This window comes from Pelobates fuscus, chromosome 10 (assembly GCF_036172605.1).
Source record: "Pelobates fuscus isolate aPelFus1 chromosome 10, aPelFus1.pri, whole genome shotgun sequence".
In the NCBI taxonomy this organism is placed as follows: Eukaryota; Metazoa; Chordata; class Amphibia; order Anura; family Pelobatidae; genus Pelobates; species Pelobates fuscus.
The window spans coordinates 42,379,175-42,398,094 of record NC_086326.1 but is presented as its reverse complement, the minus strand read 5'-3'; the positions used below and the strand labels follow the sequence as shown (position 1 = coordinate 42,398,094).

At 43.9% G+C, this 18,920-nt stretch overlaps 1 protein-coding gene across 1 annotated transcript in view; it reads right to left on the bottom strand.

Moving 5' to 3' along the window:
- Positions 1 to 9,663, bottom strand: part of PLPP4 (phospholipid phosphatase 4) — a 156,131-nt gene extending 146,468 nt beyond the window's left edge. The window contains exon 1 of the mRNA XM_063434717.1: positions 9,183 to 9,663. Within this exon, the coding sequence (XP_063290787.1) occupies positions 9,183 to 9,238 (56 nt within the window). The 5' untranslated portion in view covers positions 9,239 to 9,663. The remainder of the gene's footprint in view (positions 1 to 9,182) is intronic.
- Positions 9,664 to 18,920: the final 9,257 nt, after the last annotated feature.

Below are 18,920 nucleotides of genomic sequence, written 5' to 3'. Positions count from 1 at the left end.
GTTTCTTGAACAACATGGAATTATGTAGGAGAATTTGTCGAGTCTGATCCCACAACTTCCTCAGATTGGCAACATGAACATCAACCGACGGTACCCCTTGGGAAGAAGAGACCGAAGGAAGAATGGAAGGATGAAAGCCATAATTCATGAAAAAGGGACTAGAACGAGTGGAATCACAAACAAGATTATTGTGTGCGAACTCTGCCCAAGGAATCAAACCGACCCAATCATCCTGATGTTCGGAAACAAAACAACGTAAATATTGTTCAATTTTTTGATTAGTACGTTCAGCAGCTCCGTTAGACTGAGGGTGATAAGCAGAAGAAAAATTCAATTTGATGCCTAATTGAGAACAGAAGGATCTCCAGAAACGTGAAACAAATTGGGAACCTCTATCAGAAATAATTTCGGAAGGTATCCCATGTAAACGAAAAATTTCTTTAGCGAATATTTCCGCCAATTCAGGAGAAGTCGGAAGTTTAGGTAAAGGCACAAAATGAGCCATCTTAGTAAACCTATCGACTACAGTGAGAATAACAGTCTGTCTTTTAGAAATAGGCAAATCAACAATAAAGTCCATGGCCAAACAGGACCATGGTCTCTCTGGAATGCCCAAGGGCTGTAATAGACCACATGGAAGAGTATGAGGTTGCTTAGTCTTAGTACAGATCTCACACACTGCAATTAAATCCTTAATATCCTTTCGTAAAGAAGGCCACCAGAAATCTTTAGAGATTAAGGAATATGTCTTGCGAATGCCAGGATGACCCGCCACCTTACTCTCGTGAAAACACTGTAAGAGCTCCCGTTGGAGTTCAGGAGGAACGAAGTGTCTTGCCACAGGAGTCTGCCTAGGTGCCAGATGTTGCAACTTCATGATTTGGTCAAACAGTGGAGAATGAATTTTAAGACTAGTGTTGGCGATAATATTGCACTTGGGAACTATAGAGGATAAAACTGGCTCAGATACAGTAGAAGGTTCATATTGGCGAGACAAAGCATCGGCTTTAGAATTCTTAGAACCAGGTCTATAAGTGAGTACGTAATTGAAATGGGTGAGAAATAAAGACCAACGAGCTTGCCTGGAGGACAATCGCTTGGCCTCCCCAATATAGGACAAGTTCTTGTGATCCGTCAAAATAGTAACAGGATGTAAGGTCCCTTCCAATAAATGTCTCCACTCCTTTAAAGCCATGATAACTGCTAGTAGTTCCCTGTCACCAACGTCATATCTGCTCTCTGGGCCAGATAGCTTTTTGGAAAAAAAACCACATGGATGTAATGGTTTATCCACACCTAATCTTTGGGACAGGATAGCGCCTACACCCGTCTCTGAGGCGTCTACTTCGAGTAGGAAAGGCAGAGTAGTATCAGGGTGAACTAAAATTGGTGTGGAAGCAAAAAGTTCTTTGAGAGTCTTGAAAGCAAGAAGTGCTTCAGTAGACCAATTCTTAGTGTCAGCCCCCTGTCTGGTCATATTGGTGATAGGAGCAATAATTGAGGAGTAACCCTTAATGAAGCGCCTATAATAATTGGAGAATCCAATAAACCTCTGAATGGCCTTGAGACCCTTAGGTAAGGGCCAGTCTAAAATGGACTGGAGTTTATCCGGATCCATCTTAAACCCTTCCCCAGAAATCACATAACCAAGAAAGTTTGTCTGAGACTGATCAAAACTACATTTCTCCAGTTTGCAGTATAAGCCATGTTGAAGAAGTTTGTGCAAAACCCTTCTGACTTGTCTGTGGTGAGTCTCAATGTCCCTAGAATGTATAAGTATATCATCCAGGTATACAATAACACAGTCATGTTGAAATTCCCTAAGAACTTCATTGATCAAGTCCTGAAATACTGCCGGCGCATTGCAGAGACCAAAAGGCATTACGGTATACTCGTAGTGCCCATATCGAGTGTTGAACGCCGTCATCCACTCGTGACCCTGCTGAATCCTCACCAAGTTATATGCCCCTCTGAGATCTAACTTGGTGAAAATCTTGGAACCCTTTAAACGATCAAAGAGCTCGGTAATCAAAGGAATCGGGTAGGCATTTCTAACGGTTATTTTGTTCAAACCTCGGTAGTCAATGCAAGGTCTCAGCGTACCATCCTTCTTTTTAACAAAAAAAAACCCAGCCCCGGCAGGGGAGGAGGATCTCCTAATGAATCCTTTGTCTAGATTTTCATGAATATACTCCTCTAGGACTACGTTCTCTTTAGTAGACAAAGGGTATACATTGCCCCTGGGAGGCATAGTACCAGGGAGTAGATTAATCTTACAATCAAAGGTCCTGTGTGGAGGTAAAGTATCGGCCTTCTTTTTGTCAAATACCGCCTTTAAGTCCAGGTACAGTGGCGGTATTTGTACTTCTGTAGAGTCGGTAGACTGAGTGGATGTATTAACTATGCAAAGCGGTGAGACTTTCTGTAAACACTTCTCCTGACAATCCTGACCCCATGAGATTATCTCCCCTAATTCCCAATCAATAATAGGGTTATGTCTCTTTAACCAAGAATACCCCAGGACTATGGGAACAGAAGGGGATGAAATGAGTAACAGAGATATGTCTTCCTCGTGTAAAATACCAACAGTTAAGTTAACGGGTATGGTTTCACGAAAAATCACAGGCTCAACTAAAGGTCTACCATCTATGGCCTCAACGGCCAAGGGCGTCTCCCTTAACTGAGATGGAATAGTGTGTTTAGTGACAAAAACCTGGTCGATAAAGCTCTCAGCAGCTCCGGAATCTATCAATGCCACAGTCTCTACTACTCCCCTCTCCCAAGTTAAGGAAACGGGTAGCAGAAGCCTATGATCTTTATAATTATGAGTAGAGGACAAAATAGAAACACCCAAGGCCTGTCCTCTAGAGAAACTTAGGTGCGAGCGTTTCCCGATCGATTAGGACAATTTAGGCGTAAGTGACCTCTGACTCCACAGTACATACACAGCCCCTCCCTTCTTCTGTACTGTCTCTCCTCTTCTGAGAGATGAGTATTGCCTATCTGCATAGGTTCTGGAAAAGGTAAGGTTTTGGTTTCAGGGCTTAGAAATGAGGGAGCTAGTTTGAGGGAAGGTCTACAAGTTCTATCTCGAGTGTTCTGCCTCTCTCTTAAGCGTTCATCAATGCGAGAGATAAAAGAGATTAAATCCTCCAAATTCTCAGGAAGCTCTCTAGTAGCAACCTCATCAAGTATTACATCTGATAATCCGTTTAAAAATACGTCTATATAAGCCTGTTCATTCCACTTAACTTCTGCCGCCAAGGACCTGAACTCTAGTGCATAATCCACAAGTGTTTGGTTATCTTGTCTAAGGCGCAACAGTAATCTGGCTGCATTGACCTTTCTACCAGGAGGGTCAAAAGTTCTTCTAAAAGCAGCTACAAAGGAATTATAATTATATACTAACGGGTTATCGTTTTCCCACAACGGATTGGCCCATCTCAGAGCTTTCTCAATGAGTAAGGTGATAATAAATCCGACCTTCGCCCTATCTGTAGGATAGGAACGGGGTTGTAATTCGAAGTGGATACTGATTTGGTTTAAAAAACCTCGACACTTCTCAGGAGAACCACCATAACGTACAGGTGGGGTAATACGGGAGGAGGCACCTACAGTGGCTACCTCTAAACCTGAACTTACAGGAGAGATAGAATTATTACGCATCTCTTCTGGTGGATTATTAGGACGAGATAATAACGCCTGTAGCGCTAAGGCCATCTGATCCATTCTATGTTCCATGGCGTCAAACCTAGGATCGGAAGGACCAAGCTGACTACTTGTACCTGCAGGATCCATTGGCCCTGTCGTAATGTCAGGATCGGGACAGGGATCCAACACGCAGAGTACAAAGCGTAGTAGGTACGTATACCGGACCTTAGAATGGCCGGACTTAACGTAAGGAGAAAGTAGAGAATGGTCAGAGACAAGCCGAGGTCGAGGGAACGAGAAGACAGGTAAGCGAGAGACAAGCCGGGTCAAAGGATGACAGAGAAAAGCAGAGTAATACAAACAAGCCGGGTCAGAACCAAAGAGACAATAGACATACAAGAGCACTGAGTGACTAGACTGGCTAGAACCACGACAGGGCAATGAGCAAATGCGGAAGCTCTATTAAATACCCCGGTTCTAGGAGGTAATCACACCCCCGACAAGTCCTGGTTCGTGTTCAGGGTTTGAGTGACCGGTCGAGCAGGCTTGGCGTCATGACGTCGGCTACTGGGTGTCACGTCATAAAAGGGCGTGGATCCCTCGCGGCCGGCGTGTAACCGACCGGAGGAACCGCGAGGAACGGAGGAAACAGCCCTTCTGAACGGGAAAACGTCTAAGTCTCTCCTCTTATCAGAGGTAGAGACTACAGGTACCCTGACACCCATGACCACTGCTAGGATGCTCCGGATGGTGGGTGGGCCAGAGAGGGCTATGGGATAAGTATACTTACACCCCGAGACTGGTTTTGCTCATGTTTCGTTCATGTTTCCCTATACGTCACAAGGTTTTGCTAAGTTATCATGGTTTTAATGGTTAGCAACGATGTCGTATTTTTGAATAGTCAGACAAGACTCGGTTACCCCTTACTCGTGAGATGCACGAAAAGGGGGGCCGTAGCGCACACACTAAAGGCGCCTGGCGCGTACTAAGACCAGGCCTTACTATTTTGTTTCCCTTTTAATTTTTTGTTGCACCTCCACCTCTTTTTCTGCGACTTCCTCTCTTCCTTTCCTCTCCCTCTATCTGCCCATCTCTTCACCAGGGATACTCCCCCCGGACGGGTGGTTGGTGGGGGGCTTGGGGCTCGGAGCCCCGGGGGGCACAGAAGTTTGCATGCAGTTACCCAGCCAAACTGGCCTTGGTGCCCAACACCCGACACACTTTAGATCTACAGACCGCCTAGTTCCCCACAATGTCTCGACAAGTCATATCTCTAATGTCAAGCGGCTTAACACACCCAAAAAATGTAGGCTTATATTCCGGGAGCTCAAACGACTAATCTCTGATATAGCCTTCTTACAAGATACGCACTTGCCTCAAGGCTTTCTAGTGGCAATGAGAGATCACGTCTATAGCTCAGTCTACGAAGCACGAATCTTTCGGAAACAGAATGGCCTGGCCATTCTAATCCATAACAGGCCGTCTCAAACTCTGGGGGGGAAGATATCTCATACTTTCTGGCAACCTCTTCTCCCAAACTACCCACCTCATTAAAGTATACGCCCCAAACGATCATAACCCAACCTTCTGGTCAGGTGGTAATGGGGGATATTTCAATGCCACCCCAAGCCCAGTCATAGATAGGAGTACGACACCTGGACAGGTGCGATCCCAGGGTAGGGGCTCCCAGGATAAACTGCTCAATCTCTTCATTAAATGCACCGGACTAATAGACATATGGAGAGCTCATCACCCAGGCACACGTTCTACACGTTCGACTACACGTTCTATTCAGCATCCCACCACACTTACTCACGCATTGATATGTTCCTTATCAATGATGTAGCAGTGCCCATGGTAACAAAGACCAGCATAGGCTCAATCACATGGTTGGACCATGCCGATATAATGCTTACCCTAGATAACCTCTGTGTGGCCACACCGTGGAACTGGAAACTGTATTCGGCACTAATTAGAGACCCAGAGGTGATTGAGACAGTAAAAAAGGAAATCCACGATTACGTTAGCCTAAACGGTAGTGCAGAAACCCCACCAGCCACGGTATGGGCAGCCCATAAGGCAGTCATTCGAGGGACCTTAATCAAACTAGCAACCCTTCAAAAGAAACAGAAAATGCAGAAACTACAAAACCAGCTCCACTCCCTCCGCACAGCAGAACAACGGCACAAAAAAAAATCTGCGCAACACAACACACAAAAGCTACTTAGCCTGCGCCTCGCAGCTAAAAACACATGACACCACCAGATCCATCACCTGGACTAGAAGGACCTATTATGAAAAGGCCAATAAGATGGATTCTCTGCTGGCCAGGACACTCAGACCCAGACAGAGACACCCACACATTACAAGAATTAAAGACGAACAAGGTCATATAAACAGGTCTCCATTCAACATATCCCAGGTTTCCACAAGATTCTATAAGGCCCTCTACAATCACACCCCCAAAATGAGAGAGGAGGAACTAGAGGACGGGAGGCGACCCGAGCCTACCTCAAGCAGTTGGACTTGCCGGGGTTGCAAGGGGAGGTTGGGGGACACATCGCCGACGATGCAATTGATGCAGCTATCATGTCCCTGTAGGGAGGCAAAGCCCCGGGGCCAGATGGATATGATGACAGTTACTTTAAGAACTTTATATAGGAGTTGGTACCGTACATGAAGGTATGGTTCAACGATCTGATGGAGGAAAACCAAGTAGACAGTGACATGTCCTTAGCAAACATAATTGTAATGAGAGATGACTCTGATCCCGGTAACTATAGACCCTAACTATAGACCCATCTCACTCCTAAATCACGATGTCAAGGTTTTAGCAAAACTACTGGCGATACGACTGAATCCGCTGCGGAGATCCCTGGTCCATGCGGACCAAGTGGGTTTTGTCCAGGGGTGACAGCTCTTCAAAAACAGAGACGTAATGTAGATTTAATATGGAGACAAAACACGACGAGAGAGCCATCCCTGATCCTGTCGCTAGACGCTGAGAAGGCGTTCGACAGGGTAAGGTGGCCGTACCTATTCACTCTCCTGTTGCAGTTGGGACTCCCAGATCCTTATATAGCGGCCATCCGGGCAATGTACGTGGACGTCAAGGCACAAATCAGAATAGCGGGTGCCCCCAACTTCCTTCAATCTGAGCAATGAAACTAGGCAAGGATGCTCACTTTTCATTTTACTTTTCATTCAAGCGCTAGAACCCCTACTTCACAAAATCAGGTCCCACCCAAACATCCACGGGGTGACAATGGGGGGCAATTAAAAGTATTGACATATGCTAATGACATCCTCCTCACCTTGACGCGACCCAAAGTCTTGATAGCAATGTGGCACCTCCCCCCCACCCCCCCATGAGAGAAAATGGGTATACCTAGAATCCCTATTTACGGGGTCAGATCTGCCACAATTCTATATTTGGCTGCCCAAAGAACGTAGAGTTATCCTGCGTACAGAGTGCCTGGCGGTCCTGAACTCGATAAGAATATGGGACAAATATGCTCAGAAGTACAGCTTAGCAACACTCCCCTCTCCAATTCTACCCTTACTCAGAAATAGGGCCTTCCCCCCCTGGGATGAGGGCCAGAGACTTTAAAAACCTGGAATACACGGAGCTATTGAATACATGTGTGTATCTATACTTATAATTTCAAGTGTAAATAACCTGATAGCTACTTTTCTGTTCTAGGCTTTTAGTCCTGTGGCCTGATACAATATATGTTGCCTTTTAACACATTTGTCAGAAATGTAATGCATTTTTACAGTAGGGTGATTTCAACTCTTTTGGGGTTTCAAGTAAATAAGAAAAATGGGTCATGTAAATAAGTTAAATAATAAAATCGGGATGCATTACACACCATAATTAAACTCCATGTGATCTATATTGTTATTCCCTTTAAGAATAATTTAATTATATTACAAAATAAAAGCACATTTCATTTTCAAACAGGTTTTTGTTGTCAAAACTATGCTGCAAATTCTAATATTTGAACTTACAAAAGATTATCTTTTATAGTTTGTTACTTTATAACCAAGTACTGTTAAAAATAATAGTAAAAACAAGTTCTAAATATTTAAGTGGGGAGGGTCAGGTTTGCCATGATTGTCCATGGCATGAACAGAGAGCCTACCTGAAGGTTAACTTTTAGAAGAAGCATGACAGACAGGCAAAGCTGCCTGTGTCTAAGTAGAATGGGATTTTCAACCCATTACAATCCAGAGCATAATAGATGTTGGATATCAGATCCTGAGCATAATAAGTGTTGGATATCGAATCATCCAAAGGGTTGATATTTGATTTAGTCTGTCTAATGCAGTAATATGCTAATGACATACCAAACTCATAATACACCAAAGAAGGGCATGTTCTAATAAGGTAACTGGATGGTGACAACATTGCAAACAGAAAGCAAAATGGGTCAATGCTTTTTGGGAAGGCTTGCTCTTTGATGTTCATAGACTCTGCATGATAACAAATAACACAATCTCAAGTAGTTATGCCCAAACTTTACATAAACTCAAAAAAATGCCATGAATCTGGACACACATTAATCAGAACATATTGTCTGCAGTTTTACTACAAAGTACCACACTGTTTTTACTGTATTAAATATTACACTCCCGTATTTTTACGTTAGCATATTCCTTGAAAACACCCATAGCAACACTATTTGACCACTGTATTCATATTTTGTCACACCTAATGTAGTAGTATTTCTGCCTCTATTCTATTTCGTACAATACAGTAAGAAATATTGCAAGGCATTAAGTAGCCCAGAGTAAGCTTTAATACTTCATTACTCTGATACTTCTAAATCCTTGGGATTTGCAGTATTTAAAAGTATATTTCAGCAGTAACGTGTACATTTATATTTTAACAAATAAGAACAAAGATTAAATTAGTTACTATTCCAAATCACAATACCCGGTCTAGCAAGTTGAATGGACTGTATGAAGCACGGTATCGAATTGTATTATTCTTGATACCTACAGAACAGACCAACAATCATCAACTTGTAGAATAATGCAGAATCATAACTTAGACAATGGGGTTGCTTTTTACAGAAAATATTAATCTCCCCAAAGGCATACAGAGGATTGAGAAAAACCTAAAAGTATGCAGAGGCACAGAAAGGAAATCCAACGTGTGGAATCAGAGTAAGACTATCTGGAGAGAATAAAAACTGTGGATGAAAGAGGATACTTATCAAGTGATTATCTCAGCTCGAAGGCAAAGAAGATAAGAGATTGTATCCACAGAACAATGTGACCGTCATATACATCTGCTAGGGTAAAACCAGCATTTAATATGATTACAATCCATGGTGATACACTGCATGTATGTGTATACACTATATTATCATAGAAACTGCACATAGAACGCAGAATGGAATGTTAGCAAAGGCAACGTTCTATCACTAGAACGCAGCGTGAACTCAAGTTCCCAGGCTGCCTATTTACAGCTGGGGGTGATATGGGGCTATACAGGGGGTGGGGAGGGAAGTCTCGGTACTTACACAAAAACCCCGAACAGCAGCACCCGGATCCCGAGCTCCTCTAGCACAGCCCGCATCCTTCCCAGACATCAGAGGGACCGGAGACAGAGAAGCTCCCACCGGAGAGACCTCGGATTAAGGGACTCCCACCAGGGAAAGCGGAGACGAAGTGACTGCCGGATAGAGCAAGGAGATCTCAGAGAGAAAGAGAGATCCACCGGAATGACGGGTTACTCTACCGGAGATAGAGGGAATGACTGCGTCAAGAGTGGGGTTGCACTAGAGAGGGGACTGCACGGGGCTGGCAGAAGGAGACAGCTCCTGCTCCGAGACTGCTCTGAACATGGCTAAGTAGCGCTACTTACTGCCATAGTGCACTGTGTAGAGTTAGCTGGGCAGATAGTTACAATCTTCTCATTCACTAAGAGACTAGTTATACTGACTGCACAATACAAATAGGGCTGTTCTCATAACTGGTTCATTTATTTATTTTATAGAGAGCCCTTGTTTTAGGAGACTGTTGGGTAAAGGGGACTGGAAGGGGTTTACTGGCTGAGAGATTGTTCACACTAAGAGACAGTTTTCCTGACTGAAAGACTGCTCACACTAATTTGCTGCCTAGAGAGTTTCCTGGCTGAGAGACTGTTCACAGCTAAGAGATATCTGTGTTCTCCTGGCTGAGAGATTAAGCACATAGAGAGACAGGTGTTGAGTGCTCCATTTCCAAGAGACTGTTCTTTGCCTGGGATTTCATAACTGAAAACCTCATCATTCTAATGAACCGATTGGGGTATCCTTACAGAGAGACTGCTCACACAAGACCATCTCGGGTTTGTTCACTGAGAGACTGTTCATGTTCACATTAGGATAGACTGCCTGGGATTTCTTGAATAAAATATTTTTTACACGAAGTTATTGTAGAATCTCCTGGCTGAGAGACTGTTCACACTAAGAGAGTTTTTTGGTTTTCCTGGCTGAGAGATTATGCACATTAAAATGAGAGACTATATCAGATTTCCTGGCTGAGAGACTGTTCACAATAAGAGAGTGTTTTGGTTTTCCTGGCTGAGAGATTATTCACACTGAGATCAGAGACTAAAATTTTCTGGCTGAGAGACAGTTCACTGTCTTCTGTTTTCTTCCTGCTAAACTCTAAAAGACTGAGACAGAAAATCTGGTTCTTGAGTTCTTTACTCACAGACTGTATATAATAAGAGATATTCTGAGGTTTGTTAAATCAGTGACTGTTCACATTAGGCTCACAGTTTGTGTTTTCCATACTAAGAGACCGCCTGTGAGTTTCTGGGCTGAAAGACTGTTCATATTACAGCACTGGGTGATAAACTGGTTTCTAACATAATACTCAAAGGAAGGCTGATTCTGACAATATGTTGTTTATTCACTCATCTCTATATTGTAGCGAATTGAGAAACAATTTCAAAATGTAGGCAATAATAACCAGACTATGACTATAGTTGAATTGGATTTTTTTTCCCACAATCAGCTATTGTTGCCTTACAGGGATACCCCAAACAACAGACTTGTGACGGAGGCTCCTGCTAGGAGCTACCATTAGCTTGCTGGAGTTTAAAGGACCACTCTAGGCACCCAGACCACTTCAGCTTAATGAGGTGGTCTGGGTGCCAGGTCCTTCTAGGGTTAACCCATTTTTTCATAAACATAGCAGTTTCAGAGAAACTGCTATGTTTGTGAATGGGTTAAGCCTTCCCCCTATGTCCTCTAGTGGCTGTCTCATTGACAGCCGCTAGAGGCGCTTGCGTGCTTCTCACTGTGATTTTCACAGTGAGAGCACGCCAGCGTCCATAGGAAAGCATTGAGAATGCTTTCCTATGTGACCGGCTGAATGCGCGCGCAGCTCTTGCCGTGCGTGCGCATTCAGCCGACGGGGAGGAGAAGAGGCGGATCGGAGGAGGAGAGCAGGAGGAGATCTCTCCGCCCAGCGCTGGAAAAAGGTAAGTTTTTACCCCTTTCCCCTTTCCAGAGCCGGGCGGGAGTGGGTCCCTGAGGGTGGGGGCACCCTCAGGGCACTCTAGTGCCAGGAAAACGAGTATGCTTTCCTGGCACTAGAGTGGTCCTTTAAGGTACACTATAGGCACCCAGACCACTCTAGCTCATTGAAGTAGCCTGGGTGCATATTCCTAGGTCCCTCAACACAGCAATTGTAATTATTGTAGTTTTTAATAAACTGCAATAATTACCTGCCTCAGTTAAGTCCTCCTCCAGTAGCTGTCTACCAGGCAGCCAGTAGAGGGACTTTAGGTGACTTTTGGTCATCTGACGCTGGGCATCCTCACGCAGAGCATGAGGACATCCAGAGTCACCCAAAACCCCATAGGAAAGCATTATACAATGCTTTCCTAAGGGGGAATTCCTAATACGAGCACAGCCATTGCATTAGGTTCCCTCCACCAGCTGATGTCAGTGAGCGAAGATGAAGCCTGAACAAACGCCGATGTAAGTGACAGAAAGGATTTCCACAGGGGGAGCGCGAGGGAGGAGGGCACTATTGGTTGCTATAATGCCAGGAAAATAAATTGTTTTCCTAACACTATAGTTTCCTTTTAAAGGACAACTATCTCCTCAAAACTATTCCTTTTTTTATATATCAATCCTTACATCACATTTTAAAGTGAAGTAGATTTTTTAAAATTAAGTATATGTAAAAAATGAGAAAAACTCATCCCTACCTTTTAGAATATCATAGGATCCTTCAGCCATATGCAAACACCTTGGGTCAGACAGTGTTTGATAACATAGTTAGTCTCTGTGCTCCTCTCCCAGCACAGAAGCAGGGAAGACCAGAGAGACTGTCAGTTATCAAACACTGTCCGGCCCAAGGTGCATGTATATGGCTGAATGATCCTAAAGGTAGGGTTTTTCAAATGTTACATATATATAAATATAGGCTTTACTTTATATAAAAAAAAAATCCAGTTTCTTTCCAAACTCGATGAAATGATTATTATATTACAAAAATATTTTGGGAATATTTCTATTTCAGTTATTTTGGCTTTATATTCGAAATTCACTTTGAATTCATGACAATTCTCACTTTTCCAAATAACCCTATATATGTAAACTGTAAGGCAGCAGTTCCCAAACCGTGTGCCACGCTGCAACGGGTACAGAGGGGCGCCGCAAGATATTTTCCAGGTGCTATGATCAAATGATGCCTCCCTCTCCCCTGCTTACTCTGCAGGACCGGAGGGGAGATCGCAGTGTAATGCTGGCAGCTGACAGGGGAGGGAGGGAGAGAGGACCTGGGGGAGCTCTAACCTACAGCTCCGCCAGGTTCTCCTCTCGCGAGCTCGAAGCGTTGCTTCAGTTACCAAGGCAATGCTCCGAATGTCGCGAGCGTAAACTCTAGCCTGAGCTGCAGGCTAGAGTTCACTGTCACCACATGGACCACCAGGGATTAGTACTGTCCCCCTCCCAGGCAAAGGTAAGCAGGGAGGGGGGATATCAAATGATTATTTTTAATTAACTATATATATATATATATATATATATATATATATATACACACACACACATTTATGAATTTACCTTCCTACCCCCACAGAAACACAATAACTCCCCCATACACACACACTACTCCCCATACACACAATTATCCCACCATACATACACACTGCCCCCCAAACACACAATTACCCCCTATACACAGACACTGTACCCCTCACAAACACTGCCCCCACACACACTGTACCCCTCATACAACCTGACTCCCCACGCACACTGTACCCCTCATACAACCTGCCTCCCCACACACACTGTACACCTCATACAACCTGCCCCCCCAAACACTGTACCCCTTATACACACACTGTACCCCTCACACAACCTGCCCCCCACACACTGTACCCCTTATACACACACTGTACCCCTCACACAACCTGCCCCCCCACACACTGTACCCCTCATGGACAAACTGCCTCACATACACACACACTGCACCCCTCACTCACACTACTGCCCCTATCCCCCTACTACAGCCCCTATCCTGGCAGATCCAAGGTAAGATGTAAACAGTTTGACTACTTACTCTAGGAGGGCACTATGGCACTACTGGCACCATAACCACTAAAAAGTGTTGTAGTGGTTATTGTGCCTGGATTGTTTCTTTAAATAATCTACCAGTGCCCCTCCCAAGATTAGGTTCTGGATCTGCGCTACAACCTAGAAAATTGTTTTGACTTGGGGCACTTGGGAAAATATTGGAATATTAAGGGCGCCTTGAACCTAAAAGGTTTGGGAACCACTGCTCTAAGGTTAAGGGGTATCTGTGATCTACACACATCAATGGGAACATCCCCTGGGAGAGGTACAAATTGGAACAGTCTGGGAGGGAATTTGGGAAGCCGCCCGAAGAGTCTCCATATGTGTGGGGCTAAAAGTAGTCAAGAGTATTTGTAAATGGTTTGACATCTTACCGCCGGTACTCACCACCCCCTGTTCCACTGAGCATGGTGTTGTGGTTACGTTGCTTAACGTTTCCTTTAATTCCAAAACTACAGCAATGGTGCCACTAGGGACAGGACAGAAAAATACACCTCTGTTCTAAACTAATGTGGCACACCTTTCAAAATTTATATTTTAAAATAACTCTTGTTTTCTGTCTTCGAGTCACCTTTGCAATAAAAATAATCATCTTCACATATAAAATTGTTAATAAGGTTCCCAGACATATATCATATACATAGCATTCGATAAATGATAAAGTCTTCAGTTAGGCAAGACAGGACCCGTTATAGTCTTTATAGATTATATTCTGTGTCTCCCTACCTTTAACCACATATAGACATTGAAAAAAACTGTTTAGAATGCTCAGGTTCCTCAGGGGTGGGATTTAAAGGACAAAAAGCGTTTGGAAAAATCTTATGCAGAATCCACACTTAACAGAAGAATCACCTACAATAATATTAGCAATAACATTAGTGATGGTTTTATATAAGGGACAATACATAAAAGAGCAGATTCCAAAGTAATTTCCTTTTCTAGCCCCCACCTACTCTTCCCATTCATTGCTGTGATCTCTGGACATGCGTTGAATACTCTCATATTTCAAAGAATTCCCCTTGAGTTTAACATCTCTTTCCCAACTCTGTTCCTCAATTCCTAGACAAGGTTACTGCATCTGCGAAGTTCTATAGGATGAGGCAATTAGTGTTACATTTTCTGTAGTTGTTCCAATATTGCTCTAATTGGACCCCTGATACATTTTACACCCCTCTGCATTTTTCATATAGATCACCTTCGGGGTAGGACTATTAAAGATAACAGTCTACCATTAATTCAGACAAACCCCATTACTCATTTCCACTTGCCCTCGTAATAACCTGTATTTTGGGAGCAGTTTTTAACCTCTCGTGGTTTGAGAATGCCTAATGCATTGGACATATCTCTCAGTGTACACGAATGCATACATCGGTATTATGCCTTCATTATTTTTGCCATCCTTTTCTGACAAAGATAGAATAGATCTAAAGAAAACAGCTCTGCACCTTACAAAAACAACAATCATTTCTAGTCCCTGATGTCAGTACATTGACCTTAGGTCTAACACGTAAAGCCATTTAAGTAACGGCCAGTACCTACAGAATGTGACAGAAACAGAATCAAGCAGTCGAGTACAGAAAAGATTTATTGTCATGTTTTTTATTTATAGTCGGATGATATCCTGTAACGTAATTCTGCCAGGGAATTCCCCAAGGATTCAAAAACTAGCATGACGAGTGTGCCAGGCTGCCGCGGGAATTCGGAACGCAGGCAAATTCAGTTATTATTGGTTGTGATTTCTCATAATACGAAAAAAGTAAATAAGAAGCAAGGATCATTAGGTGTTTCAAATGCCTTATCTGCTATCAGTCTTGTTGCTCCACTGGGACTTTCATTATTAGGATTACTGAATGTACTAGGTGCCCACTGTAAATGAGGCAAGAAATGTTTCTCTGCAAATAAAAATTGGTACTAATTAACCCTTTGAGAGCTAGAGGCAGGGTTGAGTTTGCTTCTTCTGTATCCAGAGGAAAGGGATTGTCACATTTATTATATATGCGAAGCCAAAATTACCATCATTATGTAACAGCGTTTTATTCGAAGGTGGTATGAGTGGCATAGTGTAGCCCCAGGCCTGTATTAATGTAGAGAGGCCAGTTCATTAGGAGATATTTATGTTTCTGTGTAAAGAAAAATAACTTGGTCTTGCACAATTTATCATGAGAATGGGTGTAAGGAAAGCTCTAGGGGACACTAATATTAAATGAGAACAATTTTTCTATCTTATCATTGATTTAAAGCATCTCTATGAGGAGATGCTGATTAGTGCAGCAATTTGGCTGCGCATTCTCAATAGCTTCCCAATGCTTTCTGATGGACCAGCATTGGATTGGCTGAGATCATCACAATTATCTCCGCTATGGAGGCATGCCAGCCACAGCGAGACGGGCACGTCGTTGGGGAAATAAAAAAAGGTAAGTAAAAACATCATTCCCATGTGACCAAAGGGGAGCTGGTGACCTAAACATGTACATGCACCGACAGATGGATACACACACACAAACAGACACATACATATACACAAACATACACACAGAAAGACACACATATACACAAAGATACAGAATGACACACACTCAGACACACATGTACACACACTCACTGACACACACACACACAGATTCATAGATACATACAGACAAAAACACATACAGACATTATCACACAGAAAAAAAAGATAAATACATATATTACCACCCTCGTGCAGGAGGGGCTTTCCTTGGGTCCAGTGGGGCTGGATGCGGCTGATAGGAGTGGGCTGCCGCTTATCCAGACTCCCACTCTCCTGTCTCTGTTTTCTCAGTGCGCTGGGAGGAAGTGACAGGAACTTAACTACTTCCTCCCGGTGCTGAACCAGCGCAGGGGAATAGACGGGCTGGCATGCGGGCGGCTCTGCCGAATGAGCGTGAAGTGCATGCGGCTCTGCAGAATGAGTGATCGGCTCTACAGAATGGGCGGGCGGGCGGCTCTGCAGAATGGGCGGGTGCTCTGCAGAATGGGTGGTCTGGCGGCTTTGCGACCAGAGACATCTCAACCTAATTCCCTGTCAGCTTGTACTTCTCCTATGTGGTCTCGGGGCCGGGAGGAAGTATTTACAGTTCCCTTCACTTCCTCCCAGCATGCAGAGATAGAGAGACAGAAGGAGGAGGGGATAGGCTCCCGGCGCCAAGAAAAAATCTTTAATCGCCAAAGTGACCTGGCGCCTGGGATTTGTCGAGCCCTGCTCTACTCCATGCATCGGCAGATATCAATAAAAGGTGTTGAGAGGTAAGTTAGTTGCTATTAGGTATAGAGTGCAGAAAAGCCCATGCAATCTGCTGCCATCCAGCTTGATGGTCAATCCCCACCACCACTATGCAAATTTTGTTCATGAACATCTTGGACATATCAAGATGGCATCATGAGAAAAAGACAGGTCACATGCATCATGAGAAAGAGACAGGTAACATCTTAGAAATGAAAGGAAAACTCTAGTTCCAAAAATAATAGTTTTTTGGAACTATATGTTCCCTTCTGTCGACCCCCCTTTGAGATTAAAAACTCATGTTACATGAAGGATACCCAACTCGTTTCCAACTCCAGAACTTCTCTTCTTCAGCTTCCAGCTCCTCTTTTGGAGGCGTCAGCATGCCGCCGATGTCTTCGCAATCTCCTCCTTCAAATAGCAATCTATTTGAAGGAGGAGATTGCGAAGACATCGGCGGCATGCTGACGTCTCCAAAAGAGGAGCTGGAAGCTGAAGAAGAGAAGTTCTGGAGTTGGAAACGAGTTGAGATGCGCAATTGTGTACGTGTAACTAAACATTGTGCTCCTCTAGTCAAAAGACGGGCCTTACTTCAGCTGAAGGAGGTTGCTCCTCTTGTGGCTGCAAGGAATAAAGCCACAAGAGATGGATTTAACCCTGGAATCTGAAAATTGTAATTTCTAAAAAAAAAAAAAAAAAAAATTCCTTTAATATCTGAAATATTTGTCTCCGATATACCTTCTCAAACCTTATATGCTGTATTGTTTCTTTTATTTAACATTACAGTATGCTGGTGATATTAGCTATTAGGTAGTGACTACTTTACCTACGCACAGCTCCTCTTCCTGTCTTCATGATCTCCTTGTTTCTATTGTTCATGGATCTGTCCTGAGTTTACCGCCTATCTTCTCACTTCTCTGCATTGGCTTTCTTCAGATGTGAAGAATACATTAATGAGGAGGGGAAATCATGCAGAAAAGGGCAGAAACTCAAAATGAATTTCCCAGTGCACATAGAACATTTCACATTCTGACAGATCTACTTTGAAGCTTGCTTCTATTAAATATATACCTCTTTGGAGCTACCCAACACATTATTTTAGAAATGTGCCCATTTGTCTTAGACATGTCAGGTTCAACTCTGATTATAATGTGCACCATTATTTAAATGGTGCACATTATTAATTTTTACAATTAAATCTCTTGTCTGCAAGTGTCACGGTTCTCACCGTGACATCCAGACAAGGTCGCCCCAGAAGTGCCCAACAGGGGAACCGTACCTACTTTCCAGCCTTTAAGCCACAGCAGCTTCTATTCCTCGGACTATTTCTAGCCCTGGCTATGTCTCCAGCACTAGGGAGCTGGACTATTCCTGTGGCTGCTCCTGTCTATCTTAGTCCACCTAAACCAGATGCCAAATCAGCCAGGTATAAAACACTGCCTCTCTCTGAGGGCAGTGTCAGTTCATTGACTCTGGTTCCTGTATTTGTGTTCTTGATCCAGTGTTCTCCAGACGGCTCCTGAACTTGGCTTATCTTCATTTATCCTGACCTCTAGCATCCTCTGACTTTGGCTTCTCCTCGACAATCCTTCTGCTTGTGTCCTTGCCTGTACGGTGACTTGGAGCTAGATCCTGCACAGCCCCCGTGCACAGACTCACAGGCCTGGTGGCTTCTTATCTGGTCACCTTGGTCTGTGTTTATTTGCAAGGGTGAGCGTATATCTCTGCATACCGAACTCCACATCAGGTAAGATTCCTGACAGCAAGGCCGTCTGTTATGTCTGGCTGTTGTCGTGAAGACAGGTGTGACATCTTTCTAATTATCTATGTAGACATTGGTATACAAACACACAGAACCCCTCACACAAACACACTGCACACCCTCACACAAACATGTCTTCCCCTCACACAAACACACTGCACCCCCCCCACACAGAGAACCCCACACACAAACACACTGCACCCCTCACACACACACAAATACTCTCAAACACACTGCACCTGCTCACACACACAGAACCACTCACACAAACACACTGCACCCCTCACACACACACAAATACTCACAAACACACTGCACCTCCTCACACACACACAGAACCACTCACACAAACACACTGCACCCATCACATACACAGAGCCTCTTACACAAACACACTGCACCCACTCACGCACACACACAGCACCCCTCACACACACTGCACACCCTCAAACACGCACCCCTCACACAAACACACAGCACCCCTCATACACACAGAACCTCTCACACAAACACACTACACCCCATCACACACTGCACCCTTTTACACAATGCACTCCTCACATATACACACAGCACCCCTTCACACACACACAGCACCCCTCACACAAACACACAAACACCCTCACACAAACACACTGCACACCGAACCCCTCAGACACAGACACACACACAC